Below are 26708 nucleotides of genomic sequence, written 5' to 3'. Positions count from 1 at the left end.
TAACCATTATTTATTCTGTGGAGTTAACCATTATTTATTCTGTGGAGTTAACCATTATTTATTCTGTGGAGTTAACCATTATTTATTCTGTGGAGTTAACCATTATTTATTCTGTGGAGTTAACCATTATTTATTCTGTGGAGTTAACCATTATTTATTCTGTGGAGTTAACCATTATTTATTCTGTGGAGTTAACCATTATTTATTCTGTGGAGTTAACCATTATTTATTCTGTGGAGTTAACCATTATTTATTCTGTGGAGTTAACCATTATTTATTCTGTGGAGTTAACCATTATATATTCTGTGGAGTTAACCATTATTTATTCTGTGGAGTTAACCATTATTTATTCTGTGGAGTTAACCATTATTTATTCTGTGGAGTTAACCATTATTTATTCTGTGGAGTTAACCATTATTTATTCTGTGGAGTTAACCATTATTTATTCTGTGGAGTTAACCATTATTTATTCTGTGGAGTTAACCATTATTTATTCTGTGGAGTTAACCATTATTTATTCTGTGGAGTTAACCATTATTTATTCTGTGGAGTTAACCATTATTTATTCTGTGGAGTTAACCATTATTTATTCTGTGGAGTTAACCATTATTTATTCTGTGGAGTTAACCATTATATATTCTGTGGAGTTAACCATTCTTCAGGGTGTGTTTAGAGAGAAACCGTCTCTTTAAAAATCTACTCTCAGCACTATATATATTCCTCTTAACTATCCCTTTCCATTGATCTCTCCCCTCAGTGGATCTCCTCTCAGCAGTGGATCTCCTCTCAGCAGTGGATCTCCTCTCAGCAGTGGATCTCTCCCCTCAGTGGATCTCCTCTCAGCAGTGGATCTCTCCCCTCAGTGGATCTCCTCTCAGCAGTGGATCTCTCCCCTCAGTGGATCTCCTCTCAGCAGTGGATCTCTCCCCTCAGTGGATCTCCTCTCAGCAGTGGATCTCTCCCCTCAGTGGATCTCCTCTCAGTAGTGGATCTCTCCCCTCAGTGGATCTCCTCTCAGCAGTGGATCTCTCCCCTCAGTGGATCTCCTCTCAGCAGTGGATCTCTCCCCTCAGTGGATCTCCTCTCAGCAGTGGATCTCTCCCCTCAGTGGATCTCCTCTCAGTAGTGGATCTCTCCCCTCAGTGGATCTCCTCTCAGCAGTGGATCTCTCCCCTCAGTGGATCTCCTCTCAGCAGTGGATCTCTCCCCTCAGTGGATCTCCTCTCAGCAGTGGATCTCTCCCCTCAGTGAATCTCCTCTCAGTAGTGGATCTCTCCCCTCAGTGGATCTCATCTCAGCAGTGGATCTCTCCCCTCAGTGGATCTCCTCTCAGCAGTGAATCTCGTAGGCCATCTGTTTGTGGTAGAGGAAACTGTGGGTCTCTAGTCCCTTTAAAAATAATCATGAACAAATTGTGAATAATGATGAGTGAGAAAGTTACATAGGGGGAACTGTGTAGCCTGAGCCTACATTGTTACCATGACATTCAAACCCAAAAGGTGGAGAGGACAGTGTTTCTCTGTCACAGGTGAACACTCTTTTAAACAAACAAAAATTATTTCTAAAAGCAGTTGTTACAACAACAGGAAAATAGCTTCTAAAGTTTTGTCCAAATACTGGTGGACTCAACTAATTAAAGAACAGACGATCTGACCAGAGATGTCCAGGACCTGAAGAACAGTGTGCAGTTCTCCCAGGGAGAGGTGGATGTCCTCAAAGACACTTACAGCAAGATGACGACAAACTGTAAGTGCTGCCAAGCACTCTCTGTGAATCGTTATTACAGATGACTGAGAAAACGCAGAAGGACAATCCAGGAGGAATATCATCGTTGTAGATGTCATAGCATAGTTTTTATATAATAACTGGGCCGAGTCTGAGGAGAAAGTAAGAAACATGTTCACTGAGGAGCTTCAGATAAAATCATACCAAGATTGAGGTGTAGCACGCCCACAGGTCTGGGAAACAAGATGGCTGTTCTGGAGAGAGCCAATAACTTGAGAGGAACCAACATCTTCCTCAACAAGGACTTCTCTGAAGCTGTGCACCAGAGGAGGAAAATCAATTATCCCAGCTATGAAAGCTGTCAGAGAGCATGGGAACATTGCTTACATCAGCTTTGATAGGCTTATTGTCCACTCTCCTTCCCAAAATACCGGGAGGAATGAGAGAGGGTCAGTGGCTGCAGCCCAACAACACACACACACACACACACACACACACACTCAGCTACACAGGAAAGGGCTGGAAACAGCCCATATTAATGTATGTAGCCGTAGAAATAAGGTTAATGAAATCAATAACTTGCTAACGTCTGTTGGATTCGGGGTTAAACTTGGAACATGGTTTTACTCAGAAGTATAGGAACATTAGTTACAAAGGAGACATGAGGGGTGGAGCCATAATGAAGCTTGGGAGGGGCTGAGTGCAGGGAAACAATCTACTATCCTTCTGACCCTATGTAGCCAGGTCCATCTACTATCCTTCTGACCCTATGTAGCCAGGTCCCATCTACTATCCTTCTGACCCTATGTAGCCAGGTCCATCTACTATCCTTCTGACCCTATGTAGCCAGGTCCATCTACTATCCTTCTGACCCTATGCAGCCAGGTCCCATCTACTTTTTAAATCCTCATAAGTGTGGCTTGTCTGGTAAAGTGAAGGAATACCACAACAAGTCAACTACTTGATTGATGAAGGTCATCCAGCAAAGGCAGCAGCACAGTCATCTTCATGTACCATTTCTTCACCAACTACGGAGTTGGGGAAACACGTGTGGACCTGAATAGTGATAACTGCAGAGGCCCAAACAAGAACAAGTTTGTGCTCCTGTATTGTGCCTGGTGGACCATGCACAAACTCCACAACAGTCTGGACCTTCACTTCCTGATCACAAGCCACACCACGCCACCGACTGGTGAAATCCATAGATGTGGGTCTAATGGATTTATTGAAATGGACTGATTTCCTTGTATGAACTGTAACTCAGTAAAATCCTGGAAATTGTTGCATGTTGCGTTTATATTTTTCTTCAGTATATTATTCTGAGAAAAATTTAACTACCTACTTTCAGCGTGCATATAGAGAAGGGCAATCAACTTGCACTCAGATGACTGATGACTAGTTAAAATAAACGGATAATAAGATGATATTTGGAGCTGTATTGTTAGATTTCAGTTCAGCCTTTGATATTATTGATCATAAATTGTTCTTCAATAGAAGCTTCTCTAACATCAGATATATCCAGTGCGGCGTCCCTCAAGGCAGTTGCTTTGGGCCGTTACTCTTATCAATTATTTATTTTTTTACAAATGATTTGCCACTGGTCTTACACAAAGCTAGAATTACTATGTAGGCGGATGATTCCCCAATCTACATGTTAGTACCAAAAGTCAGTGAGCTCACTGAAATTCTAAATGTGGAGTTAGTCAGTTAGACCTAAACTTCAACTGGAGTTGTGCATAAAGGATATGACCATTGATGAAGTTGAGGAAGCTAAACTGCTAGGTATAACATTGGATGATCAATCATCAGTCATATTGACAAAGTTGTTGTGAAGATGGGGGAGAGGTATGTCAGCTATTAAAAGATGTTTTGTGTTTTTGACACAAAAATCAACAGTGCTCGTTGTTCAGACTCTGGTCTTGTCCCATCTTGATTATTGTTTGGTAATATGGTCAGGTGCAGCAAAGAAAGACCTAGCAAAGCTGCTGCTGGCTCAGAACAGAGCAGCACGCCTGGCCCTTAACTGCACACACAGAAGTCATCAACAACATGAATCATAGTCTTTCCTGGTTGACGAGAAATGAGCTGCTTCTCTGCTAGACTTTATGAGAAATATTACTGTGATGAAAATTCCAGATTGTCAGCATAATTAGATAACATTCAGCTGAGACACCCATACATACCCCACTAGACATACCACCAGGGGTCTCTTCAGACACCCATACATACCCCACTAGACATACCACCAGGGGTCTCTTCAGACACCCATACATACCCCACTAGACATATCACCAGGGGTCTCTTCAGACACCCACACATTTAAACTACTGGCACACAGCTCAGACACCCATACATACCCCACTAGACATACCACCAGGGGTCTCTTCAGACACCCATACATACACCATCCACCGCTTCCAAGTATATTACCCACTAATGTTCAGTCTTTGGACAATAAAGTCTATGAGGTCAAGGCGAGGATCTCCTTCCATCTGTGACTAACATACTCTGTTTCATGGAATCATGTCTCTTTCCGGATATACTGTCCCCATCCATACAGCCAGCTGGGTTCTCAGTACATTGTGCAGACAGGAAGAAGAATAGTGGTGGTGTATGTTTCATGATGTTACCATGGTTACGCATGGTGTGATTGTGATAACGTACAGGAACTTAAGTCCTTTTGTTCAACTGACCTAGAATACCTCACAGTCAAATGCCGACCGTATTACCTCCTAAGAGAATTCTCTTCGGTTATAGTGACAGCCGTGTACGGACCTCAAGGAACTTTACAGGACTTTGTGCAAACTGGAAACCACATATCCTGAGGCCGCATTTATTGTAGCTGGGTATTTTAACAAAGCAAATTTGAGGAAAGCGATACCGAAGTTCTATCAACACATTGACTGTAGTACTCGCGCTGGTAAAACACTCGACCACTGCTACTCCAACTTCAGGGATGCCTACAAGACCCTCCCCCGCCCTCCCTTCGGCAAATCAGATCATGACTCCTTTTTGCTCTATCCACATCGACAGAACCGCAGCGGAGGTGAAAAGCTTCAAGTTCCTCAGTGTACACATCACCGACGATCTGAAATGGCCCACCCACACAGAGAGCGTGGTGAAGAAGGCACAACAGCGCCTCGTCAACCTCAGGAGGCTAAAGAAATTCTGCTTGGCTCCCTAAGACCCCTAAGACCCTCACAAACTTTTACAGATGCAAAATTGAGAGTGTCCTGTTGGGCTGTATCACCGCCTGGTACAGCAACTGCACTGACCACAACCGCAGGGCTCTCCAGAGGGTAGGGAGGTCTGCCCAACGCATCACCGGGGGCAAACTACCTGCCCTCCAGGACACCTACAGCACCCGATGTCACAGGAAGGCCAAAAAGATCACCAAGGACATCAACCACCCGAGCTACGACCTGTTCACCCCGCTATCATCCAGAAGGCGAGGTCAGTACAGGTGCAACAAAGCTGGGACAGAGAGACTGAAAAACAGCTTCTATCTCAAGGCCATCAGACTGTTAAATAGCCATCACTAGCAGGCTACTCAACCCTGCACCTTAGAGGCTGCTGCCCCATATACATAGACATGGAATCACTGGTCACTTTAATAATGTTTACATACTGCTTTACTCATTTCATATGTATATACTGTATTCTATTCTACTGTATTTTAGTCAATGCCACTCCAACATTGCTCGTCCTAATATTTAATATAAACTCCATAATTTTACTTTAGATTCTTGTGTATAGTTGTGAATTGTTAGATATTACTGTTACTTTTGTTATCATGTTTTGTATGTTTTGTGGACCCCAGGAAGAGTAGCTAATGGGGTTCCATATTAATACACATGCTAACCTCCCCTGTTATTGGTAATGGTCAGAGGTTATCATGTTTTGTATGTTTTGTGGACCCCAGGAAGAGTAGCTAATGGGGTTCCATATTAATACACATGCTAACCTCCCATGTTATTAGTAATGGTGAGAGGTTATCATGTTTTGGAGGCATGGTCTTTGTGCGTCTAACTTTCTCACTCATCATTATTCATGATTCATTCATGATTACCTGTAATCATGGGAACAACAAAATTCATGTAGAAGTGTTCAGAAACATTATATTCTTATTTACAATAAGATGTACTCTAAAATTACACAATACATTGTTTACCATTAATTTCTATTGGGTACAACATAATCCAAAACACAAACAAACAAACTGCAAATGCATCCAAGTTTGTAGAGTCAGAAAGTTGATGCAATCATTGCGTTCTAGGAATATAGGACCAAATACTAAACTTTTGACTAAATGTAAAACGCTATAAATACATTTCTTAAACATGTATGACACCTTCAAAAGGAGAGACACATAAAGTACATTCTTCTCTAAACGGTAAAATTTCCACTTATAAAAGGTGACATTCTGTACTGTCGCCTCATATAAAACATTTGATCTTAAACCAAAAATGTTGGAATATAAAGCCAAAAAAAAGTTTTAGCTCCACTGTGTTTAACAATCCTATTTTGAGTATTTTATAGGACTTTTCTGTTGCATAATGTAAAAGGTTCATTACCTTCCTAACCTGGGCATGAATACCTTCCTGTAGTACCAGCACCCCCTGCTGATTGGCTGGGAGCCCTGCCTGTGTTGGCAGGGCGGAGCCGGGGCGGGAGCAGTTGAGGATGTACCTCTCGTGTCCAGCGCCGTCGCGGTACTCTTCCAGCTGAGAGAAGGTGGTGGGGCCGTCTGAGTAGTTATTAACGTACAGGATCCTCTCTTCCTTACTGCTGTTTCTACTACTGCTGCAGAATGGCTGGTAATACACATATTAACACATTAACGCAACACACATTAACACAACACACATCAACACAACACACATTAACACATTAACACAACACACATTAACACAACACATATTAATACATTGCAGTTTTTCCCAATTGTTTACACACTAAAACTGTCCCATGACCCACACCTGTAACTCATTTAGTAGAACCAGACATCAGATCTGCAGTACTACTGGCACATGTTCTGCTTTACACTCTATAACAAACATTTGGCAAAACACATCAACACAACACACATTAACACAAGGGTGTACTGAGTAGTATGTAGTTAGTACTACATACTGAAGGGTGTATTGAGTAGTATGTAGTTAGTACTACATACTGAAGGGTGTATTGAGTAGTATGCAGTTAGTACTACATACTGAAGGGTGTACTGAGTAGTATGCAGTTAGTACTACATACTGAAGGGTGTATTGAGTAGTATGCAGTTAGTACTACATACTGTAGGGTGTATTGAGTAGTATGCAGTTAGTACTACATACTGAAGGGTGTACTGAGTAGTATGCAGTTAGTACTACATACTGAAGGGTGTATTGTGTAGTATGCAGTTAGTACTACATACTGAAGGGTGTATTGAGTAGTATGCAGTTAGTACTACATACTGAAGGGTGTATTGAGTAGTATGCAGTTAGTACTACATACTGAAGGGTGTATTGTGTAGTATGCAGTTAGTACTACATACTGAAGGGTGTACTGAGTAATATGTAGTTAGTACTACATACTGAAGGGTGTATTGTGTAGTATGCAGTTAGTACTACATACTGAAGGGTGTACTGAGTAGTATGTAGTTAGTACTACATACTGAAGGGTGTATTGAGTAGTATGCAGTTAGCACTACATACTGACGGGTGTATTGAGTAGTATGCAGTTAGTACTACATACTGAAGGGTGTATTGAGTAGTATGCAGTTAGTACTACATACTGAAGGGTGTATTGTGTAGTATGCAGTTAGTACTACATACTGAAGGGTGTATTGAGTAGTATGCAGTTAGCACTACATACTGAAGGGTGTATTGAGTAGTATGCAGTTAGTACTACATACTGAAGGGTGTACTGAGTAGTATGCAGTTAGTACTACATACTGAAGGGTGTATTGAGTAGTATGCAGTTAGTACTACATACTGAAGGGTGTATTGAGTAGTATGCAGTTAGCACTACATACTGACGGGTGTATTGAGTAGTATGCAGTTAGTACTACATACTGAAGGGTGTATTGAGTAGTATGCAGTTAGTACTACATACTGAAGGGTGTATTGTGTAGTATGCAGTTAGTACTACATACTGAAGGGTGTATTGAGTAGTATGCAGTTAGCACTACATACTGAAGGGTGTATTGAGTAGTATGCAGTTAGTACTACATACTGAAGGGTGTATTGTGTAGTATGCAGTTAGTACTACATACTGAAGGGTGTATTGAGTAGTATGCAGTTAGTACTACATACTGAAGGGTGTACTGAGTAGTATGCAGTTAGTACTACATACTGAAGGGTGTATTGTGTAGTATGCAGTTAGTACTACATACTGAAGGGTGTATTGTGTAGTATGCAGTTAGTACTACATACTGAAGGGTGTATTGAGTAGTAAGCAGTTAGTACTACATACTGAAGGGTGTATTGTGTAGTATGCAGTTAGTACTACATACTGAAGGGTGTATTGTGTAGTATGCAGTTAGTACTACATACTGAAGGGTGTACTGAGTAGTAAGCAGTTAGTACTACATACTGAAGGGTGTATTGTGTAGTATGCAGTTAGTACTACATACTGAAGGGTGTATTGTGTAGTATGCAGTTAGTACTACATACTGAAGGGTGTATTGTGTAGTATGCAGTTAGTACTACATACTGAAGGGTGTATTGAGTAGTAAGACATGTCCAGACCTGTTTGTGTTGCTGCTGGCGACTGTAGATCATAAGCAGTAGAAGCAGAACGATCAGAACCAGCAGAGAGATGCTCACTGCGATGACTGTCTGAGTGGCCGGGCCCAGAGCCGAGAAGTCCATACTGCCCACCTCGTACAGGGGCTCTTGGCTGACCCCGACCACCTCCCCCAGGTAGAGGGACGACGAGGCGGAGTGCAGCCGAGGCCAGAGTGCGGTTGATGATGTCATGTTGATGGCGAGGTGAAAGGTCATATGGGCCACGCCCCCAGGGTTCAAGGCCTCGCACACGTAGTGCCCGGCGTGAGCCACCGTCACGTTGCTTAGGTACAGCATTCCACTTCCTGTGTCTGGGTCGAAGCTCTCCCTCTCTCCCCCCTCCATTTCCTCCTCTGTCGCCACGCCAACAGGCCCCCGCACATCCCTTGCTACCCCTCCTCCTCTTTCCTGTCTCCTCATGTCCCCCTCTCCTCCCTGCTCCTGTCTCCTCTTCATCCCCTCTCCTCCCAGCTCCTGTCTCCTCTTCACCCCCTCTCCTCCCAGCTCCTGTCTCCTCTTCACCCCCTCTCCTCCCAGCTCCTGTCTCCTCATGTCCCCCTCTCCTCCCAGCTCCTGCAGCAGTCCTCTGGGCCCTAGCAGTGCCCTGCCCATTGAGATCTTTCTCCAGGTGACCAGGGGCCGGGGGTATCCAGAGGCCTGACAGGCCACTCTGAGACTCTCTCCCAGCTGCACGGTGAGATGGCTGGGCTCCAGGTGTAACACAGGAGGGATACACACCTGTAGGATCAAGATGGATGACATGTGGAGGAACGTGTACAAGTGTGTGTGTGTGTGTGTTATGGGATGTGTGTGTGTTTCTCTGTGTGCGTGTGTGTACAGGTGTGCGTGTACGTGTCTGTGTGTGTGTGTGTGTGTGTGTGTGTGTGTGTGTGTGTGTGTGTGTGTGTGTGTGTGTGTGTGTGTGTGTGTGTGTGTGTGTGTGTGTGTGTGTGTGTGTGTGTGTGTACAGTAGTGGTGGTAAGTGCGGTTTAAGACTTGTTTTCATGAGCACGGCCTTATTTCTATTACAGCATATTGGATGACTGTCATTCATATCCACCCAGCTCAATGTAACAGTGACAGGTTTAGGTTACTGTCATTCACCCAGTTCAATGTAACAGTGACAGGTTTAGGTTACTGTCATTCATATCCACCCAGTTCAATGTAACAGTGACAGGTTTAGGTTACTGTCATTCACCCAGTTCAATGTAACATCAATAGGTTTAGGTTACTGTCATTCATATCCACCCAGCTCAATGTAACAATGATAGGTTTAGGTTACTGTCATTCATATCCACCCAGCTCAATGTAACAGTGACAGGTTTAGGTTACTGTCATTCATATCCACCCAGGTCAATGTAACATCAATAGGTTTAGGTTGCTACATGATACTCTACTGTTCCCTGTACTCTTCATGAGGTTGCTACAACCTGGCCTATGAATGAAAGTTTACAACGTAGGTGCACACAGGTCGAGAGACAAATTTGAGGTGACAGACAGAGACATTCAATACCTCCTTGCACACTCTTACTCTTACTCTTACCGGCCCACCCTACCACATCTCATTAGGAGGCCTGGCCCACCCTATCGCATCTCATTAGGAGGCCTGGCCCACCCTACCGCATCTCATTAGGGGGCCTGGCCCACCCTATCGCATCTCATTAGGAGGCCTGGCCCACCCTACCGCATCTCATTAGGGGGCCTGGCCCACCCTATTGCATCTCATTAGGAGGCCTGGCCCACCCTACCGCATCTCATTAGGAGGCCTGGCCCACCCTACCGCATCTCATTAGGAGGCCTGGCCCACCCTACTGTATCTCATTAGGAGGCCCGGCCCACCCTACCGCATCTCATTAGGAGGCCTGGCCCACCCTACTGTATCTCATTAGGGGGCCTGGCCCACCCTACCGCATCTCATTAGGAGGCCTGGCCCACTCTACTGTATCTCATTAGGAGGCCTGGCCCACCCTACTGTATCTCATTAGGAGGCCTGCCCCACCCTATCGCATCTCATTAGGAAGCCTGGCCCACCTAGAGGTGAATGTGATTGAGACTGATAGAAAGGGAGACAGACAGGCGGAGAAGAGAGATGAATGGGTGGGTTTGGCGACGAGTATGAAGCGATGGCCAGCCAACGAGAGTGGTGGATAATATCTTGGGCTTTGGTGACAAAACGGATGGTGCTGTGATAGACTGCATCCAATGTGTTGAGTAGAGTGTTGGGGGCAATTTTATAGATGACATTGCCAAAGTCGAGGATCGGTAGGATGGTCAGTTTTACGAGGGTATGTTTGGCAGCATGAGTGAAGGATGCGTTGTTGCGAAATAATTACATTTTGGATTGGAGATGCTTAATGTGAGTCTGGAAGGAGAGTTTACAGTCTAACCAGACATCTAGGTATTTGTAGTTGTCCACATATTCTAAGTCAGAACCGTCCAGGGTAGTGATACTAGTCGGGCGGGCAGGTGCGGGCAGCGATTGGTTGAATTGCATGCATTTCGTTTTACTTGCATTTAAGAGCAGTTTGAGGCCACGGAAGGAGTGTTGTATGGCATTGAAGCTCGTCTGGAGGTTAGTTAACACAGTGTCCAAAGAAGGGCCAGATGTATACAGAATGGTGTCGTCTGCGTAGAGGTGGATCAGATAATCACCAGCAGCAAGAGTGACATCATTGATGTTTACAGAGAAGAGAGTCGGCCCGAGAATTGAACCCTGTAGCACCCCCATAGAGTGCAAGAGGTCTGGACAACAGGCCCTCCGATTTGACACAATTAACTCTGTCAGAGAAGTAGTTGGTAAACCAGGCGAGGCAGTCATTTGAGAAACCAAGGCTGTTGAGTCTGACAATAAGAATGTTGTGATTGACAGAGTCGAAAGCCTTGGCGAGGTCGATGAATACGGCTGCACAGTAATGTCTCTTATCGATGGCGGTTAGGATATTTTTTTAGGACCTTGAAAGGGGGTGAGAGCCATGAACCTCCTAGGTTTTGTATTGAAGTCAATGTAGCCAGAGGAGGATGGAAGCTAGCTGTCCTCAAGCCATGGTGCCACCCTACAGAGTGCTGTTGAGGCTACTGTAGAACATCATCACAAAACAGTGTTTTAATCAGTTATTTGGTGATGTGAATATATTTAGTATGGTTTTATCTAAAAAATTATTACTTAAAAAATTTTCCACAATTTTTATTTTTATGAAATTCACAGAGGAGGATGGCCCTCCTCTGGTGTACAGGTGTGTTTACAGGTGTGTGTGTGTGTGTACATGTGTGTGTGTGTACAGGTGTGTGTGTAGTACAGGTGTGTGTGTGTGTAGTACAGGTGTGTGTGTACAGGTGTGTGTGTGTTGTACAGGTGTGTGTGTGTAGTACAGGTGTGTGTGTACAGGTGTGTGTGTGTGTGTGTGTGTGTGTGTGTGTGTGTGTGTGTGTGTGTGTGTGTGTGTGTGTGTGTGTGTGTGTGTGTGTGTGTGTGTGTGTTTAGTACAGGTGTGTGTGTGTGTACAGGTGTGTGTGTGTGTGTGTGTGTGTGTGTGTACAGGTGTGTACAGGTGTGTGTGTGTAGTACAGGTGTGTGTACAGGTGTGTGTACAGGTGTGTGTACAGGTGTGTGTACAGGTGTGTGTGTGTAGTACAGGTGTGTGTACAGGTGTGTGTGTGTAGTACAGGTGTGTGTACAGGTGTGTGTACAGGTGTGTGTGTGTGTGTGTGTGTGTGTGTAGTACAGGTGTGTGTAGTACAGGTGTGTGGTGTGTGTAGTACAGACCAGGCTGTTAGCTGCCACCTCCAGCAGACTGAGGTAGGCCAGGCGGGGGGGTTCGGCACACAGCAGACGACGCTCTGACCAGCTCAGAAACCTCTGACCCTCAGCATCAATCCACGACCTCAGCCACTGGAGCGCACAGTCACACCGCCACGGGTTCTCTGTAGAGGAGGGTTCATTTATGTAATTCTGTCTCCGGTCCCAGTCAGTTGTGTTTAAAATGATGTTCCTGCTTTCTCTTCCTTCACTGTCCCCTTACTGGGATTGAACCAGTGGTCCTCTGATCACAAACACACCTGGCGACCCGCCGGGACTAGTTGTGCTATATCACCACTGGCAACATTTTACAAGCTAGCTACGGAGGGAGTTTAGGACGTGCCCTTCCCTGTACCTGTGACTCTGAGGACCTGCAGGCTGACGAGGGGCTGTAGGGAGGCTGGTCCGAGGGTGTGGAGCTGGTTCCTGCTGAGGTCCAGGAGAGCCAGGGAGGAGAGTCCAGCCAGAGCTTGGTCACCCAGCACCTCTATACTGTTCTCCTGGAGGTGTAGCTCCTGTAGACTCTGTGGGGGGTAGAGGTTAGGGGTCAGGTGTAGACTGTGGGGGGGTTAGAGGTTAGGGGTCAGGTGTCGACTCTGTGAGGGGGGTTAGAGGCTAGGGGTCAGGTGTAGACTCTGTTGGTGGGTTAGAGGTTAGGGGTCAGGTGTAGACTGTGGGGGGGTTAGAGGTTAGGGGTCAGGTGTAGACTCTGTTCTGTAGGGTTAACCCTCTACAGTCTAATCCCTGTCTAAACCGTTGGAGGGAGGGGGGGGGGTTCTATAGGGTTAACCCTCTACATTCTAATCCCGGTTCTAAACCGTTGGAGGGAGGGGGGGTTCTCTAGGGTTAACTCTCTACAGTCTAATCCCGGTTCTAAACTAACATATGGAATTGTTTTAAGAAAGTCCCACCAAGGATAATTTTGCTGTTTGATATAAATATCTCTAGTTTAAACAGTCGGATTTGGATGACAACTTTTTTATTATTATTCATTAGATTTCCACAATGGGGCACGGACATTGTAGAACAAGGGTTAAGGGTTAAGGGTTCAGTGCCAAGGGTTAAGGGCCAAGGGTTCAGGGCCAAGGGTTCAGGACCAAGGGTTAAGGGCCAAGGGTTCAGGGCCAAGGGTTAAGGGCCAAGGGTTTAAGGGCCAAGGGTTCAGGGCCAAGGGTTAAGGGCCAAGGGTTAAGGGCCAAGGGTTAAGGGCCAAGGGTTTAAGGGCCAAGGGTTCAGGGTTCAGGGCCAAGGGTTAAGGGCCAAGGGTTTAAGGGCCAAGGGTTAAGGGTTCAGGGCCAAGGGTTAAGGGCCAAGGGTTAAGGGCCAAGGGTTAAGGGCCAAGGGCCAAGGGTTCAGGGCCAAGGGTTAAGGGCCAAGGGTTAAGGGCCAAGGGTAGTGTTTCCTACTGATCTGCCGACCTTTAAATGTCATGTTTGTGTAGGGTTCAGGGGTTAGAGGTCAAGGGTCACGGTTTGAGACTGACCTGCAGCCCAGTAAAGGTGTGATCATGCAGCCGTGTGATCTGATTGGCCGCCAGGTAGAGGATGCGGAGGTGGACCAGGCCGGTGAAGGTGTCGGGGGTTAGCAGGTGGATGAGGTTCCCATTGAGGGCTAACTCTATCAGCGGGCCCTGAGCCAGGAAAGCCCCAGGCTCCAAGGCTGAGATGCTGTTGTTCTGCAGGTAGAGGTAGAGCAGCCGGTCCAGCCCTGACAGGTCCAAACGACGGATGTGGACAATAGCATTATCCTGCAGGAATACTGTCTGGGTGGAGAAGAGGGACAGCCTGACATTAATACACTCTCTGAGTCACATTACGCCCCTGAGGAGAACTTAGCTGATATAGTCTACAAGTCATTACTACACTGAGGAGAACTTAGCTGCTATAGTCTACAAGTCATTACTACACTGAGGAGAATTTAGCTGCTATAGTCTACAAGTCATTATTACACTGAGGACAATTTAGCTGCTATAGTCTACCAGTCTACCAAGTCAATACTACACGGAGGAGAATTCAGCTGCTATAGTCTACCAGTCTACCAAGTCAATACTACACTGAGGAAAACTTGGCTGCTATAGTCTACCAGTCTACAAGTCATTACTACACGGAGGAGAATTTAGCTGATATAGTCTACAAGTCATTACTACACTGAGGAGAACTTGGCTGCTATAGTCTACAAGTCATTACTACACTGAGGAGAACTTGGCTGCTATAGACTACAAGTCATTACTACAGTGAGGAGAATTTAGCTGCTGTAGTCAACAAGTCATTACTACACTGAGGAGAATTTAGCTGCTATAGTGTACAAGTCATTACTACACTGAGGAGAACTTGGCTGCTATAGACTACAAGTCATTACTACAGTGAGGAGAATTTAGCTGATATAGAGTACAAGTCATTACTACACTGAGGAGAACTTGGCTGCTATAGTCTACCAGTCGACCAAGTCATTACTACACTGAGGAGAATTTAGCTGCTGTAGTCTACAAGTCATTACTACACTGAGGAGAATTTAGCTGCTATAGTGTACAAGTCATTACTACACTGAGGAGAACTTGGCTGCTATAGACTACAAGTCATTACTACAGTGAGGAGAATTTAGCTGCTGTAGTCAACAAGTCATTACTACACTGAGGAGAATTTAGCTGCTGTAGTCTACAAGTCATTACTACACTGAGGAAAATTTAGCTGCTGTAGTCTACCAGTCATTACTACACTGAGGAGAACTTGGCTGCTATAGTCTACAAGTCATTACTACACTGAGGAGAACTTGGCTGCTATAGTCTACAAGTCATTACTACACTGAGGACAATTTCGCTGCTATAGTCTACCAGTCTACCAGTCTACCATGTCATTACTACACTGATGAGAATTTAGCTGCTATAGTCTACCAGTCTACCAAGTCAATACTACACTGAGGAGAATTTAGCTGCTATAGTCTACAAGTCATTACTACACTGAGGAGAACTTGGCTGCTATAATCTACAAGTCATTACTACACTGAGGACAATTTAGCTGCTATAGTCTACCAGTCTACCAAGTCAATACTACATTGAGGAGAATTTAGCTGCTATAGTCTACAAGTCATTACTACACTGAGGAGAACTTGGCTGCTATAATCTACAAGTCATTACTACACTGAGGACAATTTAGCTGCTATAGTCTACCAGTCTACCAAGTCATTACTACACTGAGGAGAATTTAGCTGCTATAGTCTACCAGTCTACCAAGTCAATACTACACTGAGGAGAACTTAGCTGCTATAGTCTACAAGTCATTGAGTAGAATTCAGCTGCTATATTCTACCAGTCAACCAAGTCATTACTACACTGAGGAGAACTTGGCTACTATAGTCTACAAGTCATTACTACACTGAGGAGAACTTAGCTGCTATAGTCTACCAGTCTACCAAGTCAATTCTACACTGAGGACAATTTAGCTGCTATAGTCTACCAGTCTACCAAATCAATACTACACTGAGGACAATTTAGCTGCTGTAGTCTACCAGTCTACCAAGTCATTACTACACTGAGGAGCATTTAGCTGCTATAGTCTACCAGTCTACCAAGTCATTACTACACTGAGGAGAATTTAGCTGCTGTAGTCTACCAGTCTACCAAGTCAATACTACACTGATGAGAATTTAGCTGCTGTAGTCTACCATGTCATTACTACACTGAGGAGAATTTAGCTGCTGTAGTCTACCATGTCATTACTACTCTGAGGAGAATTTAGCTGCTGTAGTCTACCATGTCATTACTACACTGAGGAGAATTTAGCTGCCATAGTCTACCAGTCTACCAAGTCATTTTAGGCGAAAATTGAATAAGGGGCGGATCTTAAAACCTGTTTGGGATAGGGGATTGCATTTTCACGTTCGGATGAAAAGCGTGCCCAGAGAAAACTGCCTGCTACTCAAGCCCAGATGCGAATATATGCATATTATTAGTAGTATTGGATAGAAAACACTCAAACACTTGAATTATGTCTGTGAATATAACAGAACTCATATGGCAGGTGAAAACCTGAGAAGAATTCAACCAGGAAGTGGGAAATCTGACGTTTGTAGTTTTACAACTCATTGCCTATCAAATATACAGTGTCTATGGGGTCATATTGCACTTCCTAAGGCTTCCACTAGATGTCAACAGTCTATATAACCTTGTATGAGGCTTCTGCTGTGAAGTGGTGGCAAATGAGAACTGTTTGAGTAAGGGGTCTGCCAGAGTGGCATGAGCTGATCACACGCGCTCACGTGAGAGGTAGCTGCGTTCCATTGCAATTCTAAAGACAGAGGAATTCTCCGGTTGGAACATTATTGAAGATTTATGTTAAAAACATTCTAAAGATTGATTCTATACATCGTTTGACATGTTTCTACGAAATGTAATATACGTTTTTGAACTTTTCGTCTGAACTTTTGCCTGGACTTGCCCGCGCCTCGTGAGTTTGGATTTGATTACTAAAAGCTAACAAAAGGAGGTATTTGGAAATAAATGATGGACTTTATCGAACAAAACAAAAAATGTATTTTGGAGCTGGGATTCCTGGTAGTGCATTCTGATGAAGATCATCAAAGGTAAGTGAATATTTATAACGCTATTTCGGACTTTTACTGACTCCACAACATGGCGGGTATCTGCATGGCTTGTTTTTGTGTCTGAGCGCCGTAGTCAGATTATTGCATGGTTTGCTTTTTCCGTAAAGCTTTTTTGAAATCTGACACAGCGGTTGCATTAAGGAGAAGTATATCATTAATTCTGTGCATAATACTTTTATCAAAGCTTATTATGAATATTTCTGTAAATTGATGTGACTCTCTGAAAATTCGCTGGTTGTTTTCGCGGCACAACATTACTGACCATAAAGCGTCAATGTAAACTGAGATTTTTGGATATAAATATGCACTTTATCGAACAAAACGTACATGTATTGTGTAACATGAAGTCCCATGAGTGTCTTCTGATGAAGATCATCAAAGGTCAGTGATTACGTTTATCTCTATTTCAGCTTTTTGTGACTCCTCTCTTTGGCTGGCAAATGGCTGTATGTGTTTTTGTGAGTAGGCTCTGAGCTAACATAATCATATGGTGTGCTTTCGCTATAAAGCCTTTTTGAAATCGGACATGATGGGTAGATTAACAAAAAGTTAAGCTTTAATTTCGTGTATTGCACTTGTGAATGTATGAAAGTTAAATATTTCTAAAACATACTTTTGAATTTCGCGCTCTGCCTTTTCAGCGGAAGTTGTCGAGGGGTTCCAACAAGTTTTAAGAGGTTTTAAAAAGCAACCTCAGTGTTTATGGGTTAGTGTGAGTACAGAAACAAACCTGTGTATTACAATATATTTACCTGTGTTGTGTCAGGAACTCTCTGTGGGATCTCTCTGAGTCCTAGAGATCCACACTCTACAGTCAGGCTGTAGCAGTGACATCCTGATGGACAGGCATCACAGGACAGGGGGAGGAGGAGGGGGAGGAGAAGCAGGGGCAGCCTGGGGAACTGAAGGAGAACCATCACACTGAGAGGAGAGGAGGAGGAGGAGGAGGAGAGGAGGAGGGGGAGGAGCAGGCGCAGGCGCAGCCCGGGGAACTGAAGGAGAACCATCACACTGAGAGGAGAGGAGGGGCAGAGGAGAGGAATGGAGAGTAAAGAATGGGAGATCAACATAAGCATAGAAAAAGCCCCCAGAGTGTTCCAAACCAACCTTGTTTCTAGTGATGCTCTACAAGGTGATAGGTAACCTTGTTTCTAGTGATGCTCTACAAGGTGATAGTTAACCTTGTTTCTAGTGATGCTCTACACAGTGATAGTTAACCTTGTTTCTAGTGATGCTCTACACAGTGATAGTTAACCTTGGTTCTAGTGATGCAGTATATAGGCTTCCGAGTGGCCCTGTGGTCTAAGGAACTGCATCTCAGTGCTAGAGGCGTCACTACAGACTCTGGTTCGATCCCGGGCTATATCACAACCGGCCGTGATCGGGAGTCCCATAGGGCGGCGCAGAATTGGCCCAGCGTCTGCCGGTTAGGAGAGGGTTTGGCCGGGGCAGGCTGTCGCGAAAGAGAGGAGAGAAGATAAAAGGAGGAGAGAAGAGAAAGGGAGGAGAGAAGATGAAGAGAGGAGAGAAGAGGAATGGGGAAGAGAGGAGGAAGGGGGAAGAGAAGAGGAAGAGAGGAGAGTGAATGGTGATTGGGTTCTAGTAAAGTAGGGCCTGCTGCAACACATCATATAGTAAAGTAGGGCCTGCTGCAACACATCATATAGTAAAGTAGGGCCTGCTGCAACACAATCATATAGTAAAGTAGGGCCTGCTGCAACACAATCATATAGTAAAGTAGGGCCTGCTGCAACACATCATATAGTAAAGTAGGGCCTGCTGCAACACAATCATATAGTAAAGTAGGGCCTGCTGCAACACATCATATAGTAAAGTAGGGCCTGCTGCAACACAATCATATAGTAAAGTAGGGCCTGCTGCAACACATCATATAGTAAAGTAGGGCCTGCTGCAACACATCATATAGTAAAGTAGGGCCTGCTGCAACACAATCATATAGTAAAGTAGGGCCTGCTGCAACACATCATATAGTAAAGTAGGGCCTGCTGCAACACATCATATAGTAAAGTAGGGCCTGCTGCAACACATCATATAGTAAAGTAGGGCCTGCTGCAACACATCATATAGTAAAGTAGGGCCTGCTGCAACACAATCATATAGTAAAGTAGAGCCTGCTGCAACACATCATATAGTAAAGTAGGGCCTGCTGCAACACATCATATAGTAAAGTAGGGCCTGCTGCAACACAATCATATAGTAAAGTAGAGCCTGCTGCAACACATCATATAGACCTGTAGTTAAGTAGGGCCTGCTGCAACACATCATATAGACCTGTAGTTAAGTAGGGCCTGCTTCAACACATCATATAGTAAAGTAGGGCCTGCTGCAACACATCATATAGTAAAGTAGGGCCTGCTGCAACACATCATATAGTAAAGTAGGGCCTGCTGCAACACATCATATAGTAAAGTAGAGCCTGCTGCAACACATCATATAGTAAAGTAGGGCCTGCTGCAACACATCATATAGTAAAGTAGAGCCTGCTGCAACACATCATATAGTAAAGTAGGGCCTGCTGCAACACATCATATAGTAAAGTAGGGCCTGCTGCAACACATCATATAGTAAAGTAGGGCCTGCTGCAACACATCATATAGTAAAGTAGGGCCTGCTGCAACACATCATATAGTAAAGTAGGGCCTGCTGCAACACATCATATAGTAAAGTAGGGCCTGCTGCAACACATCATATAGTAAAGTAGGGCCTGCTGCAACACATCATATAGTTAAGTAGGGCCTGCTGCAACACATCATATAGTAAAGTAGGGCCTGCTGCAACACAATAATATAGGCCTGTAGTAAAGTAGAGCCTGCTGCAACACATCATATAGTAAAGTAGGGCCTGCTGCAACACATCATATAGACCTGTAGTTAAGTAGGGCCTGCTGCAACACATCATATAGACCTGTAGTTAAGTAGGGCCTGCTTCAACACATCATATAGTTAAGTTGGGCCTGCTGCAACACAATCATATAGACCTGTAGTAAAGTAGGGCCTGCTGCAACACAATCATATGGTAAAGTAGGGCCTGCTGCAACACAATCGTATAGTTAAATAGGGCCTGCTGCAACACATCACATAGGCCTGTAGTTAAGTAGGGCCTGCTGCAACATAATCATATAGTTAAGTAGGGCCTGCTGGAACACAATCATATAGGCCTGTAGTTAAGTAGGGCCTGCTGCAACATAATCATATATTTAAGTAGGGCCTGCTGCAACACATAATATAGTTAAGTAGGGCCTGCTGCAACATAATCATATAGTTAAGTAGGGCCTGCTGCAACACATAATATAGTTAAGTAGGGCCTGCTGCAACACATAATATAGTTAAGTAGGGCCTGCTTCAACACAATCATATAGGCCTGTAGTAAAGTAGGGCCTGCTGCAACACATCATATAGTTAAGTAGGGCCTGCTTCAACACAATCATATAGGCCTGTAGTAAAGTAGGGCCTGCTGCAACACAATCATATAGGCCTGTAGAAAAGTAGGGCCTGCTGCAACACAATCATATAGGCCTGTAGTAAAGTAGGGCCTGCTGCAACACAATCACATAGGCAGTAGTAAAGTAGGGCCTGCTGCCACACATGTGCTTATTGGTAGTCTGTGTGTTGGGGGACCAGGTTCCCCTGGATGTAACTGTTGTCAATGAAGGCTGTATGTTGGGGGACCAGGTTCACCTGGATGTAACTGTTGTCAATGAAGGCTGTGTGTTGGGGGACCAGATTCCCCTGGATGTAACTGTTGTCAATGAAGGCTGTGTGTTGGGGGACCAGATTCCCCTGGATGTAACTGTTGTCAATGAAGGCTGTGTGTTGGGGGACCAGATTCCCCTGGATGTAACTGTTGTCAATGAAGGCTGTGTGTTGGGGGACCAGGTTCCCCTGGATGTAACTGTTGTCAATGAAGGCTGTGTGTTGGGGGACCAGATTCCCCTGGATGTAACTGTTGTCAATGAAGGCTGTGTGTTGGGGGACCAGGTTCCCCTGGATGTAACTGTTGTCAATGAAGGCTGTGTGCTGGTGCCCTACCACCAGAGTTATCTGCTGTCCTGATGTAACTGGTGATGTCACTGGGCTGGTGGATGTAGGCCAACTTGTTCATTCTCCGCCCTGCAATCTGTAATCCTGTGGTAAACATGTTATAATCCTGACGGTCAAACGCTGGAGAGATAATCTGCTCTACATAGACAGACACAGTTTACCCTGTCACCCTGACACAATACAGCTGGGAATCAAAGAGAGAGAGAGAGCTAACACCATGTCAATATAAAACACCTCTAATCCACTGTTTATCTCTACTGTTTACCTCTACTTTTTACCTCTACTGTTTACCTCTACTGTCTACCTCTACTGTCTACCTCTACTGTTTACCTCTACTGTCTACCTCTACTGTTTAACTGTATTGTTTACCTCTACTGTTTACCTCTACTGTCTACCTCTACTGTCTACATCTACTGTTTACCTCTACTGTCTACCTCTACTGTTTAACTGTATTGTTTACCTCTACTGTTTACCTCTACTGTCTACCTCTACTGTCTACATCTACTGTTTACCTCTACTGTTTACCTCTACTGTCTACCTCTACTGTCTACCTCTACTGTCTACCTCTACTGTTTAACTGTATTGTTTACCTCTACTGTTTACCTCTACTGTCTACCTCTACTGTCTACCTCTACTGTTTACCTCTACTGTCTACCTCTACTGTCTACCTCTACTGTCTACCTCTACTGTCTACCTCTACTGTTTAACTGTATTGTTTACCTCTACTGTTTACCTCTACTGTCTACCTCTACTGTCTACATCTACTGTTTACCTCTACTGTTTACCTCTACTGTCTACCTCTACTGTCTACCTCTACTGTCTACCTCTACTGTTTAACTGTATTGTTTACCTCTACTGTTTACCTCTACTGTCTACCTCTACTGTCTACCTCTACTGTCTACCTCTACTGTCTACATCTACTTTTTACCTCTACTGTTTACCTCTACTGTCTACCTCTACTGTCTACATCTACTTTTTACCTCTACTGTTTACCTCTACTGTCTACCTCTACTGTCTACATCTACTGTTTACCTCTACTGTTTACCTCTACTGTCTACCTCTACTCTCTACCTCTACTGTCTACCTCTACTGTTTACCTCTACTGTTTACCTCTACTGTTTACCTCTACTGTCTACCTCTACTGTCTACCTCTACTGTCTACCTTTACTGTTTACCTCTATGTTTACCTCTACTGTCTACTTCTACTGTTTACCTATACTGTTTACCTCTACTGTCTACCTCTACTGTTTACCTCTACTGTTTACCTCTACTGTTTAACTGTACTATTTACAGTGCATTCAGAAAGTATTCAGACCCCTTGTCTTATTCCACATTTGGTTATGTTACAGCCTTATTCTAAAATTGATTAAATAAAACATTTTCCTCATCAATCTACACACAATAACCCATAATGACAAAGCGAAAACAGGTTTTTATACAGCACCAGTCAACGGTTTGGACACACCTACTCATTCCAGGGTTTTTCTTTATTTTTACTATTTTCTACATTGTAGAATAATAGTGAAGACATCAAAACTATGAAATAAAACATATGAAGTCAAGTTGTAACCAAAAATGTGTTAAACAAGTAGATTTTAGATTATTCAAAGTAGCCACCATTTGCCTTGATGAAAGCTTTGCACACTCTTGGTATTCTCTCAACTAGCTTCATGAATGCTTTTCCAATGGTCTTGAAGGAGTTCCCACATATGCTGCTTTTCCTTCATTCTGCGGTCCAACTCATCCCAAACCATCTCAATTGGGTTGAGGTCAGGTCATCTGATGCAGCATTCCATCACTGTCCATGGTCAAATAGCCCTTACACAGCCTAGAGTTGTGTTTTGGGTCATTGTCCTGTTGAAAAACAAATGATAGATCCACTAAGCCCAAACCAGATGTGATTGGCATATCACTGCAGAATTATGTGGTAGCCATGCTGGTTAAGTGTGCCTTGAATTCTAAATAATTCACTGGCAGTGTCACCAGCAATGCACCCTCACTCCAGCACACCTCCTCCTCCATGCTTCATGGTGGGAACCACACATGCGGAGATCCTCCGTTCACCTACTCTGCTTCTCACAAAGACACAGCGGTTGGAACCAAAAATGTCCTCCGGTCTAATGTCCATTGCTTGTGTTTCTTTGCCCGAACAATTCTCTTCTTATTATTGGTGTCCTTTAGTAGTGGTCTCTTTGCAGCAATTCAACCACGAAGGCCTGATTCACACAGTCTCCTCTGAACAGTTGATGTTGAGATGTGTCTGTTACTTGAACTCTGTGAAGTATTTATTTGGGAAGCAATCTGAAGTGCAGTTAACTCTAATGTATTTATCCTCTGCAGCAGAGGTAACTCTGGATCTTCCTTTCCTGTGGCGGTCCTCATGAGAGCCAGTTTCATCATAGCGTTTGATGTTTTTTTTGACTGCACTTGAAGAAACTTTCAAAGTTCTTGAAATGTTCCGTATTGACTGACCTTCATGTGTTAAAGTATGATGGACTGTCATTTCTGTTTGCTTATTTGAGCTGTTCTTGCCATAATACTGATTTTGGTATTTTTTACCAAATAGGGCTATCTTCTGGAAACCACCCCTACCTTGTCACAACACAACTGATTGGCTCAAAAGCATTCAGATGGAAATAAATTCCACAAATTAACTTTTAACAAGGCACACCTGTTCATTGAAATGCATTCCAGGTGACTACCTCATGAAGCTGGTTGAGAGAATGCCAAGAGTGTGTAAAGCTGTCATCAAGACAAAGGGGGGCTACTTTGAAGAATCTCAAATAGAAAATATATTTTGATTTGTTTAACACTTCTTTCGTTACTACATGATTCCATATCTGTTATTTCATAGTTTTACAATGTAAAAAATAGTACAAAATAATGAAAAACCCTGGAATGAGTTGTCCAAACTTTTGACTGGTTCTGTAAATTGTGGCAAATTTATTTAAGAATATAAAATAAAATAACTTATTTACATAAGTATTCAGACCCTTTGCGATGAAACTCTAAATTAAGCTCAGGTGCATCCTGTTTCCATTGATCATCCATGAGATGATTCAACTACTTGATTGGAGTCCACCTGTGGTAAATTCAATTGATTGGACATAATTTGGAAAGGCACACACCTGTCTAGATAAGGTCCCATAGTTGACAGTGCATGTCAGAGCAAAAACCAAGCCACGAGGTCGAAGGAATTATCCGTTGAGCTCCGAGACAGGATTGTGTCGAGGCACAGATCTTGGGAAGGGTACCAAAAAATGTCTGCAGCTGTCACACTGGAATAAATGCATCGGGAGACAGGAGCAGGAATGCGTAATAGGGGGTTTTATTTCCCAAATGACAGCGTGCCGTGTAAAGGCAAGGGGACGAAGACAAAACAAACACAGGGTAGAAACCCAAACAAAAGAGTGAAGAGTACCTCAAATAAATAACACAACCTCTTTACCACGGTCCTTTGGTGGTGGGAAGTTCTGCTGTTGAAAGAACTGGACCAAGGTGCTCATACATATTCCTTTTTATTAGGATGACGCCGACAAAAACAATAAACAATACAAAAACAACCGTGAAGCTTAAGGGCTATAGTGCCAACAAACAAAGACAACTTCCCACACAGAAAGGAGGGAAAAGGGCTACCTAAGTATGGTTCCCAATCAGGGAGTGACAGTACCCACCCCCAAATGTGCGGATTCCGGCCACAAAACCTGAACCTATAGGGGAGGGTCTGGGTGGGCATCCATCCGCGGTGGCGGCTCCGGGACGCAGACTCCGCTCCACCACTGGCTCACCCCACTTTGGTGGCACCTCCAGTGCGGGGACCCTCGTTGCGGGCCCTGGACTGGGGGCTCCGGGCTGGAGGCCGCCTGACCAAACTAAGGAGAAGGGCCTTGGTCAGGGAGTTGACCAACAACCCTAATGGCTCCAGGGTTCCTCTGTGGAGATGCGAGAACCTTGATGAAAACCTGCTCCAGAGCCTCAGGACCTCAGACTGGGGCGAAGGTTCACCTTCCAACAGGACAACGACCCTAAGCACATAGCCAAGACAACGCAGGAGTGGCTTCGGGACAAGTCTCTAAATGTCCTTGAGTGGCCCAGCCAGAGCCCGGACTTGATCCCGATCAAACATCTCTTGAGAGACCTGAAAATAGCTGTGCAGCGACACTCCCGATCCAACCTAACAGAGCTTGAGAGGATCTGCAGAGAAGAATGGGAGAAACTCCCCAAATACAGGTGTGCCAATCTTGTTGCGTCATACCCAAGAAGAATCGAGGCTGTAATTGCAGCCAAAGGTACTTCAACAAAGTTCTGAGTAAAGGGTCTGAATTCTTATGTAAACGTAATATTTAAGTTTTTTTTTATTTTAAATGAATATTCAATCATTTCTAAAAACCCGTTTTTGCTTTGTCATTATGGAGTATAGTTTTAAGATTGATGAGGGAAAAAAATATTTGATCAATTTTAGAATAAGGCTGTAACGTAACAAAATGTGGAATAAGTCACTGTAACTCGGACAGACATACAGTGCCTTGCGAAAGTATTCGGCCCCCTTGAACTTTGCGACCTTTTGCCACATTTCAGGCTTCAAACATAAAGATATAAAACTGTATTTTTTTGTGAAGAATCAACAACAAGTGGGACACAATCATGAAGTGGAACGACATTTATTGGATATTTCAAACTTTTTTAACAAATCAAAAACTGAAAAATTGGGCGTGCAAAATTATTCAGCCCCCTTAAGTTAATACTTTGTAGCGCCACCTTTTGCTGCGATTACAGCTGTAAGTCGCTTGGGGTATGTCTCTATCAGTTTTGCACATCGAGAGACTGAAATTTTTTCCCATTCCTCCTTGCAAAACAGCTCGAGCTCAGTGAGGTTGGATGGAGAGCATTTGTGAACAGCAGTTTTCAGTTCTTTCCACAGATTCTCGATTGGATTCAGGTCTGGACTTTGACTTGGCCATTCTAACACCTGGATATGTTTATTTTTGAACCATTCCATTGTAGATTTTGCTTTATGTTTTGGATCATTGTCTTGTTGGAAGACAAATCTCCATCCCAGTCTCAGGTCTTTTGCAGACTCCATCAGGTTTTCTTCCAGAATGGTCCTGTATTTGGCTCCATCCATCTTCCCATCAATTTTAACCATCTTCCCTGTCCCTGCTGAAGAAAAGCAGGCCCAAACCATGATGCTGCCACCACCATGTTTGACAGTGGGGATGGTGTGTTCAGCTGTGTTGCTTTTACGCCAAACATAACGTTTTGCATTGTTGCCAAAAAGTTCAATTTTGGTTTCATTTGACCAGAGCACCTTCTTCCACATGTTTGGTGTGTCTCCCAGGTGGCTTGTGGCAAACTTTAAACAACACTTTTTATGGATATCTTTAAGAAATGGCTTTCTTCTTGCCACTCTTCCATAAAGGCCAGATTTGTGCAATATACGACTGACTGATTGTTGTCCTATGGACAGAGTCTCCCACCTCAGCTGTAGATCTCTGCAGTTCATCCAGAGTGATCATGGGCCTCTTGGCTGCATCTCTGATCAGTCTTCTCCTTGTATGAGCTGAAAGTTTAGAGGGACGGCCAGGTCTTGGTAGATTTGCAGTGGTCTGATACTCCTTCCATTTCAATATTAGCGCTTGCACAGTGCTCCTTGGGATGTTTAAAGCTTGGGAAATCTTTTTGTATCCAAATCCGGCTTTAAACTTCTTCACAACAGTATCTCGGACCTGCCTGGTGTGTTCCTTGTTCTTCATGATGCTC

The 26708-nt window shown here is 44.0% G+C and overlaps 1 protein-coding gene across 1 annotated transcript; it reads right to left on the bottom strand.

Moving 5' to 3' along the window:
• Positions 1–2678: 2678 nt before the first annotated feature.
• On the bottom strand, positions 2679–21009 carry LOC118944837 (leucine-rich repeat-containing protein 24-like). Its single transcript, XM_036966350.1, has 10 exons — positions 20937–21009; positions 20586–20815; positions 17640–17789; positions 13772–14050; positions 12644–12812; positions 12256–12413; positions 9009–9230; positions 8454–8927; positions 6309–6539; positions 2679–2753 (listed from the first exon to the last, which is right to left on the bottom strand). Exons 1-10 carry the CDS (start codon positions 21007–21009, stop codon positions 2679–2681), a joined length of 2061 nt encoding a protein of 686 aa, XP_036822245.1.
• Positions 21010–26708: the final 5699 nt, after the last annotated feature.

The sequence above is a fragment of the Oncorhynchus mykiss genome, chromosome 28 (genome assembly GCF_013265735.2).
Source record: "Oncorhynchus mykiss isolate Arlee chromosome 28, USDA_OmykA_1.1, whole genome shotgun sequence".
Classification (NCBI taxonomy): domain Eukaryota; kingdom Metazoa; phylum Chordata; class Actinopteri; order Salmoniformes; family Salmonidae; genus Oncorhynchus; species Oncorhynchus mykiss.
This window is presented reverse-complemented; position numbering and strand designations above follow the sequence as displayed.